Source organism: Molothrus aeneus, unplaced genomic scaffold (genome assembly GCF_037042795.1).
Source record: "Molothrus aeneus isolate 106 unplaced genomic scaffold, BPBGC_Maene_1.0 scaffold_40, whole genome shotgun sequence".
In the NCBI taxonomy this organism is placed as follows: Eukaryota; Metazoa; Chordata; class Aves; order Passeriformes; family Icteridae; genus Molothrus; species Molothrus aeneus.
In genome coordinates, this window is record NW_027099068.1 from 1,633,941 (window position 1) to 1,654,974 (window position 21,034).

The following is a 21,034-nucleotide window of genomic DNA, read 5'->3' on the forward strand; positions in this document are numbered from 1 at the left end:
CCGAGCCTGTCCCGGAGCGTCAGGAGCAGGGATGGGAGCTCAGCAGCTCGGGCTCGATGCCGTGTGCTCCGCTCGGGGCTCCCGACAGCTCCTGCGGGGCCGGAGCAGCCCCGGGCAGCGGGAGCAGCTCCTGCTGCGGCAGCCGGGCAGCCTCTCCCCAGACACACAGGTGACTGCACACCCGTGCATTCAGGGCCAGCTCCATTCTGCTGCCCTGGGGCTGGCGCTCTCCACTGTGTTGCTGTTAGTGCACATTGGTGTGTTGGTCCTGGAAACACCCAGGAACAGGCAACTCTCAGGCACACATTCTGCTCCCCGGGATGTGCTGCACAGTCCCTGCCTGTTCCAAACACCAGTTTGGTTTTGTTCTGAGAGCTGTGTTTTCCATCTCAGTGTTTGACCAGCTGATTGCCCGCGTTGATTATTTTCATTCAGCATTTGTGGATTTCACACATTTGCAGTTGTGCTGACTGCTCCTTCCAGCTGCGCAAGGACAGCCAGTGTGGACCTTTTCCTATGTAAAATGCATTGTGTGAGGACTGTTGGGCTGGAGGGCCCTTCTGTAATGTTATTGCCCCAATTCCTTCTGCTGAGAAAGATAATTGGATTCAGGCAGTTAATCCATTTTGTAGATGCTGCAAAATCTAATCTGTAACAAACACATGATCAAATATATGGGAATTGGTGTCAGTTCCTTTCTTCCTTCCCAAGCTAGGAAAGCCATTTTTTCTAAAATCCTCTAGCAAATGGCTGTTCCATAGTGGAACTTCTCAGCATTAAAAAATTGCATTGACATCTCTATAAAATATTTCTCTGGATTTTCTTTCTCTCTTTTAAACTCTCATTGCAATCTAGATGGAAACCAATGTTCAAATGGCAGAATTTCTCTGCCAGTCCAAATACAGCAATTTGCCTAAACGTAATTAAACTGAAGTTTGGTGCAAACCTACACAGGCCTATGTCGCTAAGAAAAAGATGAATACTGATTATTCCTATGCAGTATAGAGAAAAAATAACCTATGGTTAAATCACGTAATGTGATATATCATATTTATTTATTTATTAAATAATGAAATCAGTTTATTATTTTCATATATCATGTAGCGCTAAATCCTGGTTTATTGTTTTCCTATTAAAATGTCATTGGTGGATGAAATAAAGCAATGAATCAAATTAAGAAAAAAATTTTGAATATTTTTCTGACAAGATTTTTTTAAGATTCAGAGGTAAATAACAATCATCTGATACAAGAAGTTGGTGAAACTGCATTTTGCCCTTTAGTCAGAATCTTTGATTAGCTCTATCCAGTGATTTCTAGATCTGGCTGAAATGAAGTAGCTTTATACAGAAAGTATATGGAAACTTTGAGGGAGAGATAAAAAAAGGTATTGACAGATCCTGATATGTGATTTATTGGGGTATTTAGCCATGTGCATAAGCACATGAACTGCATGGAGTTCATGTGCATGTGAAGTGTCACTGCATGTCACTGCATGTGACAGGATTCATTTGCCTAAAGGATCTGGCTTAACTTGGAATGCACAATTTGGAAAGAAGATTCCATGGACATAGACTGTGACCGTGGTCACAAGGGTTTTCAGGATGAAGAAGAGACGAGAATGTTGACTCCATGATCAGAAGGCTTGATTTATTATTTTATTATATATGTTACATTAAGACTATACTAAAAAGCAATACAAAGGAAAAGGTATCTTCAGAAGTTAGCTAAGCTAAGAATAAAAAAGAATGAATAACAAAGATCTGTGTCTCAGACAGAGCAAGAGCCAGCTCTGCAATGAGTGGTCAGGAAATCCAAACATCCACAGGAGACCAATCACGGGTCTACCTGTTGCATTCCACAGCAGCAGATAACCATTGTTTACTTTTGGTTGCTGAAACTGCAGCTTCTCACAAGGAAAAATCCTAAGAAAGAATTTTTCATGAAAGATGTCTGCGACACAGGAGCACCTGGAAGGAAACTGCCAAGGACAAAAGTCTCACTCTTGCTGGTTTTCACACGGAGTTTTTGGTAGGATTTTGATCTACATCTACAGTCATCTACAGGAACTGGATTTTTAGATACAAAGTGCCTTCAAGCAACATTTCTAAGCATAGTGGGCAAGGAAGTCCAGATACTAATGAGTTGTGGTTGGTTTTAACTCTGTGGAACATCTGGTACAATATCCCACAACGTGTTATTTTTGACTCTTTCAGGCGTTTAAAACTCAGGCTTATTCTTGTCAACACTTTGCTTTCCTCCCTTCAGAAATCTGCATGCCCAGGTACTCAATTCTTTCCCAGTTTGTTGACAAGCTACCTGTCAGACAATACTTGTCTCTTGATCCAGAGATGGGGAACTGTCACCATTAGGCCGGACGTGACATACACACGTGATCAGGGTCCAAGAAGAAAAAAGTTTTCTTTATTCTGCGTGTTCTCCAGCTTCTACACTCTTAACAAAGCGTGATCTTAAGTCACTGACTACACCACAAGAACTTCTTATATCCATTGGTGCAAAGCAATTAACGTCAATAGAATTGGCAAAAGTTTTACAGAAATTTATAAGGCAAGTATACACATCTACTTAGGCATTAGTCTAGCTTACGAAAATTTCATCTCTCTTTACTAATCGGTTTCCATGCTGACAGCCTTGTCTTCTTCCTTGCTATGGATACACTCAAAACCCATCAATTGGGATGTCTTCTATGAACTCAGCTTTGCTTGCAGGCCAGCTGTCAAGCCCCTCCATAGGTCAGCACGCACCTGCGTGCTGGAGAAGTGACTGCAGCCAAAAATACTCCTGGAAATTTATTATCTTTGCTTCTTTTCCCCCCTAAATGTCATTGAAGAAGTGAGACTTTTCAGAACCAGCTCCCATGCCACCTAGAAGAAGCAGACTTTTGCTTTCAGTCAAAGCTTTTGGGACCAAAAGGCGCGTTTGCTTGGATTCCTTGGATGCCGCTTGGGTTGGCCCATTTTCTGAGTTCCCCTGGGACACCTTGAGCACTGCCTTATGGACTGGGAGGACATTTTCTGCTGCTTTATGAGTGAGGAGAACTTCCCGGGCTTTTCTTTCGCATCAGCTGTACAGAAGGTTGCCTTGCTGGGCACAAGGAAGCCATAGAACAGCTGCTATTGTGAGGTCAGGGGAGCGGTGCCACGTCACAGTGCTGTCAGCACAGCGTTGCCCCGGTGCACGCAAGGCCTGCTTGTCCAGAGCGGCTCTTCTGCTCGCTCCCTGCAGGAGGATCCTTGTGCTCAAGGAGTTCTCAGCAGACGGCCTGCACCCCGAGAGGAGTCTGGGCTTTGCCTTGGCTGGCATTCAGTGTGCAAACCCACACAGCGCTGCCAAAATGATCGGGCAGGTCTGTGCCGCGGTTTGCACGGTCTTTTCTGTTGTCTATTCTGGCTACTACCTGACCCAGCTGACTCGTAAGTAAAGGTTTCTCCTGGGGCTGGCATCACCCGGCTTTTGCTTCACTCTGCTCTTTATGCCGCAGCAGTGACCGAGTTTATTTGGGAACACAATGGCCATGAAGATGCCACCGCTTTGGTCAATGTCCTGCCAGCAGCATCAGCTAAAAAGGGGGCATCTGTGTACTGGGGGGCGGGTGCAGAGTATTTGCCCCGCAACCTGCAGCGGTTGCCTTCCCTCCCCGAGAGAGTGCGCGGCACTGGAGTCTGTCATTTCCTCCTCTTGCTGCTTCAAGCAAGACAAGCTGCTAATTGCAGACTCGGAGGGGAGATGCTCAGAAGTACTGCTAGCAACTCGGTGGCTCTCTCCAGGAGCGAAGGAAAGTACCTTTCGCTCCCAATTCTGCCCCTTAGAGGCCTTGGCTGCGTGACTTGACCCTTTGATGGTGTGCCAAGACTGCGATTCCCTTGGCGATGCAGCACAAAGTCCAGTGCAGGGAGGGTTTGCTGCTGAGCCCAGCAGCTGTTCCTGGGCTGCTTCAGCAGGGAGCTGCCACAGGGAAGGGGCCCTTTGTGGAAGCTCTGCTGGGCTACCATCTTCAGCCAAGGCATGGGAATTAGGGCATGCCATTTAAAAGAATCTAGATCTAAAATGCAGGAAAGAGAAGACGAAAATGCTGCTTGAGCTGTTGGGCACAAGGGAAGCTGAGAGTGTTGAAGAGCAAGGGGCATTTCCAGCAGCGTCTTTCTATTTCTCTCTTGGCAAAAGAGGCCCAAATGTAGACAGAGCCTACTCTAGCGTCCTTGTTGTTCTCTTGCCTGCTGTGGGAAAGAGCTGTTGCTCCTGGAGGCCTGTTGGGAAAGGGAAATGCTCTGTGTTGGGACTGCCTTGTGCTGCGGGAGTGGCCAGCACAGGCACTTTTCTAAGGGCCTCTGGTTCCTTTTCCCTTGCTGGCTGCAGGTCACCTGACACGCGGATGGAGGCAAGCCTGGCCTTTGGTGAGTGGCAAAGGAAGCTGTGACGTTGCTGGCGTGTGACAATGGGGCGGCAATTCTGCCAGCTTGGCCTCTTGCAGTCCAGTGTGGAGTGCCAGTGTGGGAGGCTGAAAGAAAGGCCAAGTGCCCCGTGGCATCCGCAGTAGCAAAGGGAGCACTGGCTGTTTGCTGATTTTGCAGGGAAGAACCATTCAAGAGATGAAAGGCAAATGGGACAGCTCCAAGGCATCTTGCTGCTTCTAGGCAGCAGGGAAGCTCAAATGCACAGCAAGATGGGAGTAGCACCTCATTCAGCCAACTTCCTGGGCTTTTCATGACTCAGAGTCCCTCTTGTATCAAAGTCTTCCATTTCCCCTTCTTCTGGGTCCTTTCCCAGCTCAACAGAAAGCAGCTCCTGAGAGATTGCCTTTTGCCCATCTCTCTCACTTCTGTCTGTCTGCAGGCCTCAACAGCAGGGTCAGCAGCTCCTCTGGCTGCCTCTGGCATTGAGGAAGAGGCTGAAGAGGAGCAAAGGAGCATCAAGACTCCAGCAGCTTTCCCTGCACAGCCTGAACTTGCAGAGCCGGTGAGTGGCAGCTGAGCATGGCCCTGCCTTTGGTGCAGGGCCAGGCTTCCAGTTTTGGAGCAGCCCTTGTTGCTCGTGGCTGAAGATGCTGGGCGGCTGTGTGCCTGCCGGGACCTAGTGCTGCTTCAGGCAAGCCAGGGAGCCCTGGCAAATGGGTTCTGAAGTTTGGCATTTAGCTGGGATGCTGAGAGGGCCTGAGAATGTCTCTTGGCATCAGACAGGAGGCAGCATTCAATGATTCTCGGTGTAGGAGTCAGCCCCGTGTGCCCATTGTCAGTGCAGGCTGCCTGTGGTCAGCGGACGGAGCGGCCCAAAGACGCAGTTGCCGGCCTTGCAGGGGACCTGGCAGACACTGGCCCCTGGAGGGGACCTGCCCTCTCCATGGACTAATTAGCTTCAGGCTGTGCTTCACTTCCAGCCGGTCAGAGCAGCCTTTGGAGAGGAGAATCCTTGGCAGCCCTACATTGTGAAGGGCGGGTGGGTCTGGGCAGGGCAGGAAGGCGTCTCCGAAGGGCCGCTCCCTAAAGGCTGCCTTGGAGAGGGGCAATCTGTGAAACAGATCAGAGAAGGGCAATGCTGCGGGCTTCTGAGCAGACCACTGCATGCCAGTTGCGGGCTGATTTCATTGCCCAGGGAAAGACAGGAGGAGGAAAGCAAGAAGGCCCTGGGGCCCTGCTCTGATGTCTTTCTGGATCTTGGCAGCCCCATCGATCCCTTGTTGCCAATGTCTTGCAGAAAAGCTGAAAACATGGAGCATGGAGGTGGCCCTGAGGGGCTGGATCCAAGGAGCCTTTGGGCTTTTGCCAAGTTGCCTTTGAGAAGGGGACATGGGAAACGCCCCAGCTGGAGAGGCCTGGGGGTGGCTGACAGCACCTTCCCAAGGCCTTGCTTTGGCCGTGCGCTGGGCGGGGCATGTGTGCCAGGCACCCTTCTGATGGGCAATCCTTTCTGGTCCCAGCTCAACACAGGCTCTGCAATTCAACCTGGTGCCGCTGGACCAGCGTGGGCTGCAGCAGCCAGCTCGCCCCCCGCTGCTGGCACTTCCTGCAGCAGCGCAGCCCAGCAGCCCGAGAGGAGGCAGGAGCAGGGCCGGAAGACACTGAGTGAGTCGGGTGCATTTCTTGTCTGCCAGAGCAGTGTGTTGTGTGCGTGTCTGGGGGTAGGCTGTGCCAGAAGTTGCCCCTCGGTCTCAGAGGCGCTTAGGCCTCTCGGCAGAAGCTGTTGTTGTGCTTTGAGGCAGCGCGGCAGCGCTCAGGGGCTTCCTGCTGCCTGTGAGGGCGGCTGGGCCTGGCTTGGCTCGGCCTGGGCTGCCTTGTGTGCCAAAGACAAAAGCAGAGATTGTTTCTGCTTGAGCAGAAGGCTGGCACCTAGCAAGTGACTAGGCCCCAGGGAGCTCTCTGGCCCCAGCTGTTTTCGGGCTCCCGTTCTTGCACCTCCTCTGGCTCAGACACTTTGTGGCCCTGGCAGTGGACCTGCCAGTGATGGTGGGAGTGACTGCAGAGGCTGCAAAGGCCCTTGGTGACCTCTTAGGGCCCTCTTCTTAAGGTCTCATCATTTTGGCTTATGGCATGGGATGCTGCGCTTGAAAGAAATAAAGGCCTTCTGGGAAAGGCCACCTGATGAAAGGTGGAGAAGATGGCCCTCCCACTTGCTGGTCTCAGCAGCTGGAAGCCAGGGGACCGCAAAGGGCCCAGAGCTGCCGGCTGCGGGGCTGCCTTTGGGAGGGTGTGGGCAGCGGCGTCTCTGTGTGCGAGCGAGCGCCCTGCACTGCTTTTGTCTTTCAGGGAGCATTGTGAGTCTGGGCCAGCCAATGAGCAAATACACGGCATTTGAAGAACTGGGACGAGGGTAAGCGTGGCCTCGGCTCCTTTTCCAAAAGTGTGGGCCAGGTCTTTGGCTGGTGCAATATCAAGCGTGAAGTCAGGCAAGCTTCAATCACGGTCAGGCTCTGGCTTTACCTCCTGTCGCCTGCCTGGACTGCTGGGTCAGAGCAATGCGAAGGCCTCATCAAAGACAAGATGATGCTGGCATTGTCTTGCTTGCAGCAAGGAGGAGCAGGAGCTGGGAAACCCTCTGCCCCTGCCGCTTTCTGGCCTGAAAGAGCACCTTGCCACTCAAGAAATGTCAGATTCTCAAGGACAGTCTTCTGACTCTAATTGTTCTCACTCTTTTGACACACACATGCATGCACACCTGCACAAGGAGGAGAGTTCCCCTTAGGTTTGGAAATGACCTGGCTGGGCGTGCGCCTTGGAGATTTCCAGCGGCCCTTGGTCTTCATGCTGCACCTTAGTGTTCCCTTGGACAGGCTGCCCCGCAGGGCAGAGGGCTCACGGGCCGACGTGCTGTTGGCCGAAGAGACGCCGCAGCCAGGCGTTTTCTAAGGAAGGCGTGCAGGCAGCCTGGGGAGATCTGCTGCCTAGGCTTGATTTCAGTGCCAAGGGATAAAGGGCTCTTTCTGCTGCTTTTGTCTTTCCAGGGGCTTTGGAGCTGTTTATAAAGCCCTTGACACCAGCAGCGGACAACAGGTAAAGTGCCAACAGCCCCATGCCATTTTGCAGCTCCGGAGCGCTTTCCCCGCTGCTGTGAGCCCTGCCTGGAGGTTTGGGTGGCAGCTCCATGTCTGCAGCAGAGGCTGTTCCTCTGAAGTACACTCTAGGCTCAGGAGGCAGAATGCATTTGGGATGGCCTTTGGTGCTTCTGCTAAGCTCTGCTGTCGAGTGACAAGGCACTTTGGCCCAGCCCGCTGCCTCATTGCAGCAGCACTCGCTCCGTGCTGCTTGTGATCTCGAGCAGGGGGCGTCTTCTCAAGGTAAACGGTGGCCAATGTCATTTCAGGTGGCAATCAAGATCATGTCGCTTGAGGAGGAGATGTCCGAGGAGCTGGCTGCCAATGAAATCCTGGCCATGAGGGACAACAGGAGTCCCAATATCGTTACCTACTTAGACAGGTTGGCCTATTCTCATGTCAATGTAGCTTTAGCTAGTGCAAGCCCGAAGAGACGATGCCCTTTGGTCCCTGGCAGAGAAGGGAGCTGGTGGTGATTTCTCTGCTGGTCTCCAGAGCGTGGGAGGAGTTGGAGCTGGTGATCATGAATCTCTTGTGGCACATGGAGCTTGGAGAGCAGTTGCAAAAACCTGCCTCAGGCCCCTGGCTGACTGAGGCTGTGCCCATTGCTGTCTCTCCATGCCGTGGTTTTCTTCTTTCAGCTACCTGGTGGATGCGGAGCTCTGGCTGGCCATGGAGTTCATGGACGGCGGCACCTTGTTTGATGTGCTCAGCGCGGTGTACCCGGAGGAAGGACAGATAGGCGCTGTCTGTCGGGAGGTGAGGGATCCCGCTTGTGCTTCCCCAAGCCTGCCCAGGATGCTGCTTGCCAGCTGGAGGTTAAGGACAGCTGGGATTTCTTGCTCTCACCTTTCTTTTGCTGCTGCTGCTGCTGCTGCTTTGACCACACACAGGAGAAGAGCGAGCATGGGAAGTGAACTGCCTGCCGCTGTGCCCGCACTCCTCAGGCTCTGTTCTTGCACTCTTCCATCCTGTGTGTCCTCTGGTGCTGGTGCTGGCTCACTCGCTTGGTTTCACTTGCTTCCTCTTCTCAGCTTTGCCTGGGAATGTTTGCCTGGAGCCTGTCTGTCTGTCCTACATTCCTTGCCACGGAAAGGCAGCATGCAGGTGGCAGAATTTCAAGCTAAGGGCAAAGAGCTGTCCTCAGCTGCAAAGGATAGCATTGCAGCCCGCATGGCGACGGAATCTGGAACAGCTCTAAGGTGCTGCTTCCTCCTCTGCTGCCACTAGGCTTCCCCAAAAATCTTTGCCGTGCCGCCTCCCAGCCAAAGGTGACGCGCTTCCTACCCAAGGCCGGCGGAACTTTTGGGAGCCCGGATGCCTTTGCTTGGAAATCGAGAAAAAACTTCCAAGAGTGTTGAAGCAGCAAGCTCTTCTTCGTGACAGCACCATGATGCTGCGCCCTCGCTCACAATTCCCTGAGAAAGCCGTCAGTCCCGTCGAGCTCTTTCCTTTCTGGTGGGATGAAATCCGATCCTGTACGTTAACTTTCCCTCCCTCCTTTTTCTCTCTCAGTGCCTGCAAGGACTGCATTTCCTTCATTCCCGCCAAGTCATCCACAGAGACATCAAAAGCAACAACGTCCTTGTGGGCATGGATGGATCTGTCAAGTTGGGTGGGTATCCCTGCTGGGCTGCAGCATTTCCAGCACCTGCCGTGCGCTTGCATTTCGGTGACTGCCACTGGGGCAGAAGCGCCGCTTGGCCAGTGCGTGAATGGTGAGGGTGTTGTGGATGTGGCCGATGCATTATTTGCCTGGCTCCAGGCACGTGGAAGGAGAGCTCAGCTGCTTTTTCAGCTAGATTCAGCAAGGCCTGGTCAGGCTTGGAGTGGGCAATGGTTTTGGCCGCTTTGCCAGTGGGAGCTGGCTTTGACAGGCTTTGTTTTTGGCCTCAGGTGACTTTGGCCTCTGTGCTCAGCTCAGCCCTGAGCGCAGCAAGCGCAGCTCCAGCGTCGGCACTCCCAGCTGGATGGCGCCGGAGGTGGTGAGAGGAGAAGCCTACGGCCCCAAAGTGGACATCTGGTCCCTGGGCATCATGGGGCTGGAAATGGTGGAAGGGGAAGCTCCTTACGAGCGGGAAGCCCGTCTCAGGGTAAGGTGCAGCTTAGCAAGAGGGCTCTGTGTGGAGAGAGCTGCTGTGGCTAGCAAAGGAGCAGGTGCAGTGTCCTCTTGCATCCGTGTGCTGTAGGTTTTTGAACTGATAGAAAGGAACGGGCCCCCAAAACTGCAGAACCCCAGGCACCACTCGGCTCTCCTGCGCGACTTCCTCCGCTGCTGCCTGCAGGCAGACGAGGACAGGCGCTGGTCTGCCCAGGAGCTCCTGCAGGTAAGAAAAAGCAAAGGGGCAAAAAGCCCTGGCAGCTGAGGACACCTGCATGAAGGCATGAGGAAGAGTGTGGGCCACGTGGCGCAGGCAGCTCCCAGCACAGCAAGGCGCAGGGGGACATGCTGCCCTTGGTGCTCTTTGTGTGTCTTCCTGGTAGCCAGGGAATCCTGCTTGAGCCCGTGAGGATGGGATCCTGGAAAGTAAGAGTTCCTTTCTTTGTTCTTTTTCCTCTGGGCAGCATCCCTTTGTGACCTCAGGCGATCCTGCCTCCAGCCTGGCTGCTCTGATCATCTCAGCCAAGCAAGTGCAGGAAGACTGGAGAGGAGACACCTGCGCCTGAGGAGGCCCTTATGCTCCGCCAGCCCAGAGGAGGGAAAAGGGGATGTGTCATCTTTAGGCAGAGCTCCAGCCATCCCCTGAGTATTAAGAGGAGCTGTGCCATAGATAGGAAATGTGATTTTTTTTCGTATTTGCTCAGTTTAGGTGTTTGGTTAGGTTAGGTAAGGTAAGGTAAGGTTAGGTAAGGTAAGGTAAGGTAAGGTAAGGTAAGGTTAGGTTAGGTTAGGTTAGGTTAGGTTAGGGTAGGTTAGGTTAGGTTTGGTTAGGTGTGTGCTAGGTTCAATTTAAAGCTGTGTTGTTTTTTCTTTCTCCAAGAGATGAAAGTTTAAAAGAACTAGGATATATAGGGATCACCATTTAAGGGCTATGGAACGTAGATAGCTTAGATAATAGAGGATTGTTTAGCTTAGAATAGAGTGTTGTTAATTTAGGCAAGCTCTGAGGTATCTTTGAAGTAGAAATGAAAGAATTGTCATAATAAGAATTAAGCTGTGAGAGGAAAAGCTGCGCTGCAGCCGAACTGGAGCCTGCAGGCGCTCCAAGCTGTCAGCCTGAACAGGCCACCTGCAGGACAGAAGGATGAAGATGGAGAAGTAGCGAGGGGATACTTTGTTTCAGGCCGAGTAACAATAAAAGTCTAAAATATCCAGAGTGTTGTAAGACTCCCTTCCTTGCCAGGCTGTAGCTAAGTGGACGGTCCCCTTCAGAGGCCCAAAGAACATAGTGAGGTAAGCAGCTTTGCTTGCCTGAAGCGTGGAATGCCCGCGGGAAGCTGCCAGACTTGCGGGTAATGAACGCCAGGTAATGAGCTCACATTCAGGACAACACCAGGAGGCAGATGTGCACTCCTTTCTGGGCCTCTTGTCGTGAAGATGTCAGGGTGATCAGCAGGAATGACCATTTTGTTCCCAGCCTCCTCTCACTATGTCACCTATGGGATGGAATGGCATTCTCAGAGCGGCATCTGGCCCTTCCTCCCTGCTTCTCGTTTCCCCCCTTTTGAAGATTGCAATGCAAGTTGTTTTCCTTTGCCATGTCTATGGCAGATTACATTTTTCAAGTGGGCAGTTTGTCTTATCTCTCTCTTTTTAGTGACCACATTCACACCCCCTCCTGAGGGGACATCTGCTGATTACAGACCATTGAATGTCACTGCATGGCTGATAAGGACTAAAACATCCCATTGTGAAATGCTCTGCCTAGAGGGAGGAGCCAAGCATTGCTCCCCAGATTTAATCCAGAAGTTCTTGAGACACCACACGGCTTTCTCCACGTGATTCCCTAGAGAAACTGCAGCTCCCTCTTTTTCCACTGGATCTTCAGTGGAAGAATACATCCATCTCTATAGATCCCCCTCGCTCCAACAGCACCACACCTGATACTTTAGGAGGACAGCAGCCACATTTCCAATTGGACTGCCACCAGCACCCTGGCCCACAGGGTTTCGGGTCAGGTTCTGACTCTGTCAGTCTTGTTCTAGTGTACTGCATTGTTTATTTTATCCTTTTTTTTTCTTTTCCCCAATAAAGAACTGTTATTTCCTGCTCCCATATTTTTACCTGAGAGCCCCTTAATGTAAAATTTATAGCAATTCGGAGGGGTGGGGAGGGTTTACATTCTCCATTTCAGGGGAGGCTCCTGCCTTCCTTAGCAGACTCCCGTCTTTCCAAAACCTAGACAGATTTTGGCGCCCAACGTAGGGCTCAAGGGCACAGAAACAAAAAGGGAATAACAGCTCTTGAGCAATCTAATTTTTGTGTGTGGCTATAGCAACCTCATTAAGCAACACCATGTGGTCCAACTTACCCTGGTTTGGGTGGCACGTGATCGTGGCTGTATTTCTCCCATTTATAGGCCCTTATCTAAACATGGGTCCTATAACCAAGGCTACTGTGTCTGTTATCCGCTTTGTTTTATGGGTGAATAAGGTGAGGAATTAATGGATTTTTAACTTCTTCTGGAAAGCAGGCAAATGGATTCACAGCTATCACACACTAACTGTATGTTTTTGGGGTTACTTTAATAATGGCACCTGCTGTAAAGAAATGACACCAGGTGAAATCTTCTCCCAGGACTTAAGCCATTTATTTGGGTCCGCCCCACCAGTTTTTGAAGGGTTCAGATCCATTCTAAATCTTAATGATATCATACAGTGGCTGGTGTTGCTGGTAGGCCTGCTTTATTTAGCATTGAGAGAGAAGGGGAGACTAACCTGGATAACTACCATGCCACCTACCCCAGAACCTAATACGCTGCCAGAGTCTAGGGATGCTGCTGCCCCAGAGCCTGACCCTGCCCCACAGCCCAGCCCAGATGTGAACTACCCAGACTGGATGGGGGGTCTGGTGAAGGAGATACGTGAGATGGGCCAGGTGCTGAAGGAATACACTTCCCCAGATGGTGAGAAGCCCTCCCCCTGCCTTGAAGAGGGAGAGTCTAATAGTGCAGCAGCAGAACCCACAGATGTTACAACTGTCCAGGTTCCAGCTGAACTGCAAAGGCAATCACAGCCAGCAGCAGTTGCCCCTGTAGAAACAAGGAGATCTAAGATGACAGCAGGGAACCCAGATAGGGGAGGGCCCTCACAACCCACAGGGGAACCAGAGGTTGCGATCATCACCGAGTCCCTGACGTACGAAAGTCTCCGTAATCTGCACAAAGACTTTGTACAACGGGGACGTGAGGCTTATACAACCTGGCTACTCCGGGTCTGGGATCTTATGGGTACAGGCGTCCAGCTGGATGGTGGTGAGGCAAGGAATTTGGGACCCTTGACCCAGGATTCAGGTATCAATCAGATTTTTGTAAAGGAAGCCAGGGTCCCTTTCCCTCTGGGAGCGGCTTTTAATAAGTGTCAGAGAGAGGTTTGTTCACAGGGAAAGAACTCAGGAGCAGCACCACAGAATGCGCTGGAAGACTCTTGAGGAAGGGGATTCAACAGCTCAGAGAAGTGGCAGTATTGGAGGTACCCTTTGGGAAGGATGGACAGCATGATAATGACCCCAGGCAAGTCAGGTGCACAGGGCAAATGTTGTGGAGCCTGGCAAATCTAGGGCCATCCCAATACACCACCTTTATTGCAACAATTAATGCTGATACCAACCGAGAGACTGTGGGTTCTGTGGCCAACAAGCTTAGGAATTATGAAAGTATGATCAATGGCCCGATGCAGGCTCCTGTCTCTGCCGTGGTCCAAGGACTCAGAGAGGAGATGAGGGAGATGATGAGGAGGAACAGTTCCTATATGGCACCAGTGCGAGTCACAGGCCCCAGAGTCAGAGCCCAACGTTCCCCAGCTACAGAGAGAGGGTACAGCCCACGGGCTGACCTGTGGTTTTTTCTGCGTGACCATGGGGAAGACATGGGAAGGTGGGATGGAAAACCCGCTTCTGTCCTGGCAGCACGGGGGCATCAACTCAAGGAGGGAAACACTAATCGAGGGAACTCCAGTAAAGTGAAGGTAGCCTCAGCCTCCCATGACCGAGCTGCTGAGTATGATCTGTCAGATCCCCTGGAAGGTACCTCTACCATGTATACCCAGGGTTAGAGGGGCCCTGCCTCTAGCCAGGGAGAGGCATGGGAAAACTGGATTTTCTGGACAGTGTGGATCCGATGGCCTGGCACATCAGAACCACAAAAGTACGATGCCTTAGTTGATGCTGGTGCGCAGTGTACCCTGATACCATTGGGACATGTGGGGGCAGAACCTATTTCCATTGCCGGGGTGACAGGGGGATCCCAGCAATTGACCCTGTTGGAAGCTGAGGTGAGCCTGACTGGGAAAGAGTGGAAAAACATCCTATTGTGACTGGCCCAGAGGCCCCGTGTATTCCGGGCATAGATTTCCTCTGGAGCGGCTATTACAAGGACCCAAAGGGACTCAGATGGGCTTTTGGCATAGCTGCTGTGGAGGCAGAAAACATCAAGCAGTTGAACACTTTGCCTGGACTATCAGAAAGCCCATCAGCAGCAGGTCTCCTGAAGGTGGAAGAGCAACGAGTGCCAATTGTCACCTCAACAGTTCACCGCCGGCAGTATCGGAGGAATCGAGACGCTGTGATCCCCATCCACAAAATGATCCATGAGCTGGAGAGCCAAGGGGTGGTCAGCAAGACTCACTCACCCTTCAACAGCCCCATCTGGCCTGTGCACAAGTCTGACAAAGAATGGAGATTGACTGTGGACTATCGTGGCTTGAATGAAGTGACTCCACCGCTGAGCGCTGCTGTGCCAGACATGTTGGAACTCCGGTACGAGCTGGAGTCCAAGGCAGCAAAGTGGTATGCCACTATAGACATTGCTAATGCATTTTTCTCCATTCCTTTGGCAGCAGAATGCAGGTCTCAGTTTGCTTTCACCAGGAGGGGTGTGCAGTACACCCTGAACCAACTGTCCCAGGGATGGAAGCACAGCCCCACCATCTGCCATTGACTGATCCAGACTGCACTGGAAAAGGGTGAGGCTCCAGAGCACTTGCAGTACATCGATGACATCATTGTGTGGGGGAACATGGCAATGGAAGTATTTGAGAAAGGAGAGAGGACCATCAGGATTTTGCTCAAAGCTGGCTTCGCTATCAAGAAGAGTAAAGTCAAGGGACCTGCCCGGGAGATCCAGTTCCTGGGAGTGAAGTGGTCAGATTCCCACTGAGGTCATCAACAAAATCACTACAATGTCTCCACCATCCAGCAAGAAGGAAACGCAAGCTTTCCTGGGTGCCATAGGTTTTTGGAGGATGCACATTCCCAAATACAGTCAGATCATGCATCCTCTCTACCTGGTAACCTGCAAGAAGAACGAGTTCCACTGGGGCCCTGAGCAGCAACAAGCCTTTGCCCAGATCCAGCAGGAGATGGCTCATGCAGTAGCCCTTGGCCCGGTCAGGACGGGACCAGAGGTAAAGAACATGCTCTACTCTGCAGCCGGGAACCATGGCTTGTCCTGGAGCCTTTGGCAGAAGGTGCCTGGGGAGACTCGAGGCCGACCACTGGGATTTTGGAGTTGAAGCTACAGAGGGTGCGAAGCCAACTCCACTCCCACAAAGAAGGAAATCTTGGCTGCCTATGAAGGAGTCCAGGCTGCCTCAGAGGTGACTGGCACGGAAGCACAACTCCTCCTGGCACCTCGACTACCAGTGCTGGGGTGGATGTTTAAAGGAAAGGTTCCCACCACCCACCACGCCACCGACGCTACATGGAGTAACTGGATTGCTCTTATCACACAGCGCGCCCGTATTGGAAACCTGAATCACCCTGGGATTCTGGAGATAATTACAAACTGGCCGGAAGGTGAGAACTTTGGTCTGACTGATGAAGAGGAACAAGAACCAGTGACACGTGCTGAAGAAGCTCCACCATACAACAAACTGCCAGCAGAAGATACACGATACACTCTTTTTACTGATGGTTCTTGCTGCATCGTAGGGATGAACCAGAAGTGGAAAGCAGCCGTATGGAGCCCCACAGGACAGGTTGCACAAGCTACCAAAGGAGAAGGTGGATCAAGTCAACTTGCTGAACTCAAAGCTGTTCAGCTGGCCCTGGACATTGCTGAGAGAGAGAAATGGCCAAAGCTCTACCTCTACACTGATTCATGGATGGTAGCCAATGCTCTTTGGGGCTGGCTGGAAAGGTGGAAAAAGGCCAACTGTCAGCGTAGGGGAAAACCGATCTGGGCTGCTGATGAATGGAAAGATATTGCTGCTCGGTTAGAGAAGCTGCCTGTGAAAGTCTGCCATGTAGATGCCCATGTCCCCAAGAGTCGGGCTAATGAGGAACACCAAAACAACAAGCAGGTAGATCAGGCAGCAAAAATAGAGGTGTCAAAGATAGACTTAGATTGGCAACATAAGGGGGAGTTGTTCCTAGCTCGATGTGCCCATGATGCCTCAGGTCATCAGGCTAGAGATGCCACCTATAAGTGGGCACGAGACCGAGGGGTGGATCTAACCATGGACAGTATTTCTCAGGTTATCCATGACTGTGAGACGTGTGCTGCCATCAAGCAGGCCAAGCGAGTGAAGCCCCTGTGGTATGGTGGGTGGTGATCCAAGTACAAGTATGGGGAGGCCTGGCAGATTGACTCCATCCCACTGCCCCAGACACGCCAGGGCAAGCGCTACGTGCTGACCATGGTGGAAGCCACCACTGGATGGTTGGAGACTGACCCTGTGCCTCATGCCACTGCCCAGAACACCATCCTGGGCCTGGAAAAGCAAATCCCGTGGAGACATGGCACCCCTGAGAGAATTGAGTCAGACAACGGGACCCATTTTAAGAATGGCCTTATCAGCACCTGGGCCAGGGAACATGGTTTTGAATGGATATATCATATCCCCTATCATGCACCAGCTGCTGGGAAAGTTGAACGGTGCAATGGACTACTTAAAACTACCCTTAAGCACTGGGTGGGGGGACTTTTAGAAATTGGGAAATGAACTTAGCAAAAGCCACCTGAATGGTCAACACCAGAGGGTCCATAAATCGAGCTGGTCCTGCCCAGTCTGAACCCCTGCACACAGTGGATGGAGATAAAGTCCCTGTTGTACACGTGAAAGGTATTTTAGGAAAGACTGTTTGGGTTACTCCCACCTCAGGCAAAGACAAACCCATCCGTGGAATTGTTTTTGCTCAAGGACCTGGTTGCACTTGGTGGGTAAAGCAGAAAGATGGAGAAAGCCATTGTGTACCACAGGGAAACCTAGTCTTAAGTGAGAACTGTGTGTAAGGTTTCTTTGTGATGCAAATGGAAATAGAAAAAGGGGTGGATAATGTTGAAGATTGCAATGCAAGATGTTTTCAATTACCATCTGTATGGCAGATTATCTTTTGTCAAGTGGGCAGTTTGCTTTATCTCTCTCTTTGAGTGACCACATTCACACCTCCCTCGGGAGAGGACATCTGCTCATAACAGACATTCCTTGTCTGCTGCTGGGGATGTGAGCTGCTGGCATCTTCCCATTGTCATAACCATGTAATGAGACTTGTAATATATGTTAGAAATAATTCATGCTGCCAAAGAATGTATTTTATAAAGATTGTGAAATCCAAACGTGTCTCTGACCACACACGGCCCGAGGGACGGATGTCCATTCAAACTCTAAGATTCCCAGAGACGGCTAGATAAAGTTCGACACTTTAGCGTAAGAATGGACGCTCCCAGCAGGATGATCACCGGTATCTCGAGTCATCAGAAACCGCCTAAGAGCGATCATCGTCCTGCGGATAACAGCGATCAAATAGCCAGGGACGCCAGGAACATACATGTGAATACATGGCTTCCCCGGACTCAATCAACGCTGGCTATCAACCAGGAGACGGCCTTTGTCCAGCTCTGCACAGTGAAAGAACCAACTATGAATGTGAGGAGTTACAAAAGAAATTGGGACTCCTCTGCCTCGGGCACAATAAACTGTATAAAACCTCGTCGCTAGAAGCGGCTCTCATGAATGGGGGGAGGATTTGATGCGACAGAGGCTGGATCCAGGTTCACCCAGCGCTGATCCCGGGCTCGGCGCTGTCTCTTTGGCTGTGGTGGTTTTGAGGACCATATTTTGGCTGTACAAAAAGATAAATCTTTTTGCATTTTTGATAATTTGGCTCTTGATTATCATTTATAACAGACTGATGCTGGAAAACAAACAGCTCGAGGCACGTTCCTCAGCAGTCCTGTCCCGTTCATGACTTGTACATAGACCCCCGGCCAGCAATATCTTGGATAACTTTCTTGTGCACAAAATCAATGTTAATTTAAGACAAAAAAAAAATGGTTTTGAAGTTATCCTCACTTGGGAATCCTAAAAAAAATCATTGTAAGTTTGCACATATATTTCAATATTATATTTAATTTGACTTTAAGCCCACATTTCATCTGAAGCATATTTTAAAGGCATTGTGTCAATAAAGATAGACTTAAATATATGCTTAAATTCTTTCCTGAAATAGGATTTATGCCACAAATTATGCCTTAGACTATTACATTGCAACAAGTCTCTACTTCTAATGTCTTACCAGTTCTGTTGTCTATTATCCTGCTCCCTTTAATCAGTCTGGAAAGAAAGCTTCTGTGGTAATTTCATCTTTTTTTGTAGATGGATGGAAATTAGAACAGAGGCCATAAGCAGCTGTACAGTGGGGAAATCAGGATTCAGATCCAGGAGCATTTCCTCTAGGTTTTTCAGATTTTTTTCACCTCTTGTAATATCTGGTTCCAGCAATTACATAATCATCAAATCATACTGGTCACTTTTGGATGCCATCATCCTCGTTCCCTTGTTTTTGGATCAACACTGCAACCCTTATATAATGGTGTTTTCCTCTTTTCCTTAATGATGTTTCTGCCCATAGATCTTTACCATAATACCATTGGAGCCTTCCTTGTACTTTGGTTTTAACCAGCCAAGTTATTTACACTGAACTCTTAATGCAAAAAAACAAAAGGAAATTCCACTGCATGGATGACAACCTTGAAATTAAGGACTGGAAGTAAACAAAGCCTTCAATTGAAAATCTTAGCCACTTCTCCTTAATGCACAATGAATTAAGGGCGCTGGGTAAATGCCATCAATCTAATTAGGAAGCATTAAGTGATCTTCTTCATTAATCAGCTCTTTAGTGATTTTCTATGAAAGCCAATTTCTATGAAATTAGGATTGAATTTTGTATAAAAGCAGTCTTTTTCTTCCAATTTTTCCCACCTGCCTTCACAGTGAGCAAGATGAACCATTTGCTCACATGCCTGTAGATCCAAACATATGTACATGGCTACTTTTTCACAGCTGAGTAAATCAAAACAGAGAGGCAAAAGGAGATGGATCCTGTGGCTGACCCACGTCACAGAAACCATGGCATGACACAGAGCACATGTCCTTTGCCAAACATAGCCATTGGATTCACAATCTGGAATGGCCTCCAAAGGAAAACAAGCTGGGTTGGAGCAACGCCTTCCCGCAGCTCACCGAGGCAGAGGAGCAGAGGGGGTGAGCTGTGATTATCTGAGAGATTCGTCTGGGTCTGGATTTGGTCTAGGATGGCTCCCCGTGCTGAACTGCAGAAAGCATTAGGCAGAGGTGAGGCACAAACAAATATGCTCTTATAATTTTAGAAAAAAGAAAATTCTCTATTTATTTCTGAGTAAGGCTTTCACTAGTCCTCCTCTGCTGTTGTCAAGTTTTTAAAGCTTACTTCATTGTCTATGTCCATGGAATCTTCTTTCCAAATTGTGCATTCCAAGTTAAGCCAGATCCTTTAGGCAAATGAATCCTGTCACAGATCACTGCAGTTCATGTGCTTATGCACATGGCTAAATACCCCAATAAATCAGATATCAGGATCTGTCAATGCCTTTTTTTAATCTCTCCCTCAAAGTTTCCATAAATTGTCTGTAAAAAGCTACTTCATTTCAGCCAGATCTAGAAATCACTGGATAGAGCTAATCAAAGATTCTGACTAAAGGGCAAAATGCAGTTTCACCAACTTCTTGTATCAGATGGTTGTTATTTACCTCTGATTCTTAAAAAAATCTTGTCAGAAAAATATACAAAAATTGTTTTCTTAATTTGACTCATTGCTTTATGTCATCCACCAATGACATTTTAATAGGAAAACAATAAACCAGGATTTAGCGCTACATGATATATGAAAATAATAAACTGATTTCATTATTTAATAAATAAATAAATATGATATATCACATAACATGATTTAACCATAGGTTATTTTTTTCTCTATACTGCATAGGAATAATCAGTATTCATCTTTTTCTTATCTACATAGGCCTGTGTAGGTTTGCACCAAACTTCAGTTTAATTACGTTTAGGCAAATTGCTGTATTTGGACTGGCAGAGAAATTCTGCCATTTGAACATTGGTTTCCATCTAGATTGCAATGAGAGTTTAAAAGAGAGAAAGAAAATCCAGAGAAATATTTTATAGAGATGTCAATGCAATTTTTTAATGCTGAGAAGTTCCACTATGGAACAGCCATTTGCTAGAGGATTTTAGAAAAAATGGCTTTCCTAGTTTGGGAAGGAAGAAAGGAACTCACACCAATTCCCATATACTTGATCATGTGTTTGTTACAGATTAGATTTTGCAGCATCTACAAAATGGATTAAGTGCCTGAATCCAATTATCTTTCTCAGCAGAAGGAATTGGGGCAATAACATTACAGAAGGGCCCTCCAGCCCAACAGTCCTCACACAATGCATTTTACATAGGAAAAGGTCCACACTGGCTGTCCTTGCGCAGCTGGAAGGAGCAGTCAGCACAACTGCAAATGTGTGAAATCCACAAATGCTGAATGAAAATAATCAACGGGGGCAATCAGCTGGTCAAACACTGAGATGGAAAACACAGCTCTCAGAACAAAACCAAACTGGTGTTTGGAACAGGCAGGGACTGTGCAGCACATCCCGGGGAGCAGAATGTGTGCCTGAGAGTTGCCTGTTCCTGGGTGTTTCCAGGACCAACACACCAATGTGCACTAACAGCAACACAGTGGAGAGCGCCAGCCCCAGGGCAGCAGAATGGAGCTGGCCCTGAATGCACGGGTGTGCAGTCACCTGTGTGTCTGGGGAGAGGCTGCCCGGCTGCCGCAGCAGGAGCTGCTCCCGCTGCCCGGGGCTGCTCCGGCCCCGCAGGAGCTGTCGGGAGCCCCGAGCGGAGCACACGGCATCGAGCCCGAGCTGCTGAGCTCCCATCCCTGCTCCTGACGCTCCGGGACGGGCCCGGATCCGCGGGCCGGAAAGAGCTGAGCAGGTGAGACGCCGCTTGGATCCGCGCTTGGGGCACTCGGGACCGCAGGAAAAGTGTCACTGGCAGCTGTC

The 21,034-nt window shown here is 49.8% G+C and overlaps 1 protein-coding gene across 1 annotated transcript; it reads left to right on the forward strand.

The window, feature by feature from the left end:
* The first annotated feature begins 3,353 nt into the window (after positions 1-3,353).
* LOC136570829 (serine/threonine-protein kinase PAK 3-like) lies at positions 3,354-10,211 on the forward strand. The gene is made up of 13 exons (XM_066571234.1): positions 3,354-3,432; positions 4,376-4,413; positions 4,853-4,979; positions 5,039-5,050; positions 5,944-6,078; positions 6,760-6,823; positions 7,455-7,503; positions 7,814-7,926; positions 8,186-8,303; positions 9,060-9,159; positions 9,441-9,637; positions 9,734-9,871; positions 10,110-10,211. Exons 1-13 carry the CDS (start codon positions 3,354-3,356, stop codon positions 10,209-10,211), a joined length of 1,272 nt encoding a protein of 423 aa, XP_066427331.1.
* The last annotated feature ends 10,823 nt before the right edge of the window (positions 10,212-21,034 follow it).

Coding starts and splice junctions, on each gene's coding strand:
- LOC136570829 (XM_066571234.1), top strand. CDS start 3,354: ATGATCGGGCAGGTCTGTGCCGCGGTTTGCACGGTCTTTTCTGTTGTC. Junction 6,079..6,759: donor GCAGGGCCGGAAGACACTGA/GTGAGTCGGGTG, acceptor TTTGTCTTTCAG/GGAGCATTGTGAGTCTGGGC. Junction 6,824..7,454: donor TTTGAAGAACTGGGACGAGG/GTAAGCGTGGCC, acceptor TTGTCTTTCCAG/GGGCTTTGGAGCTGTTTATA.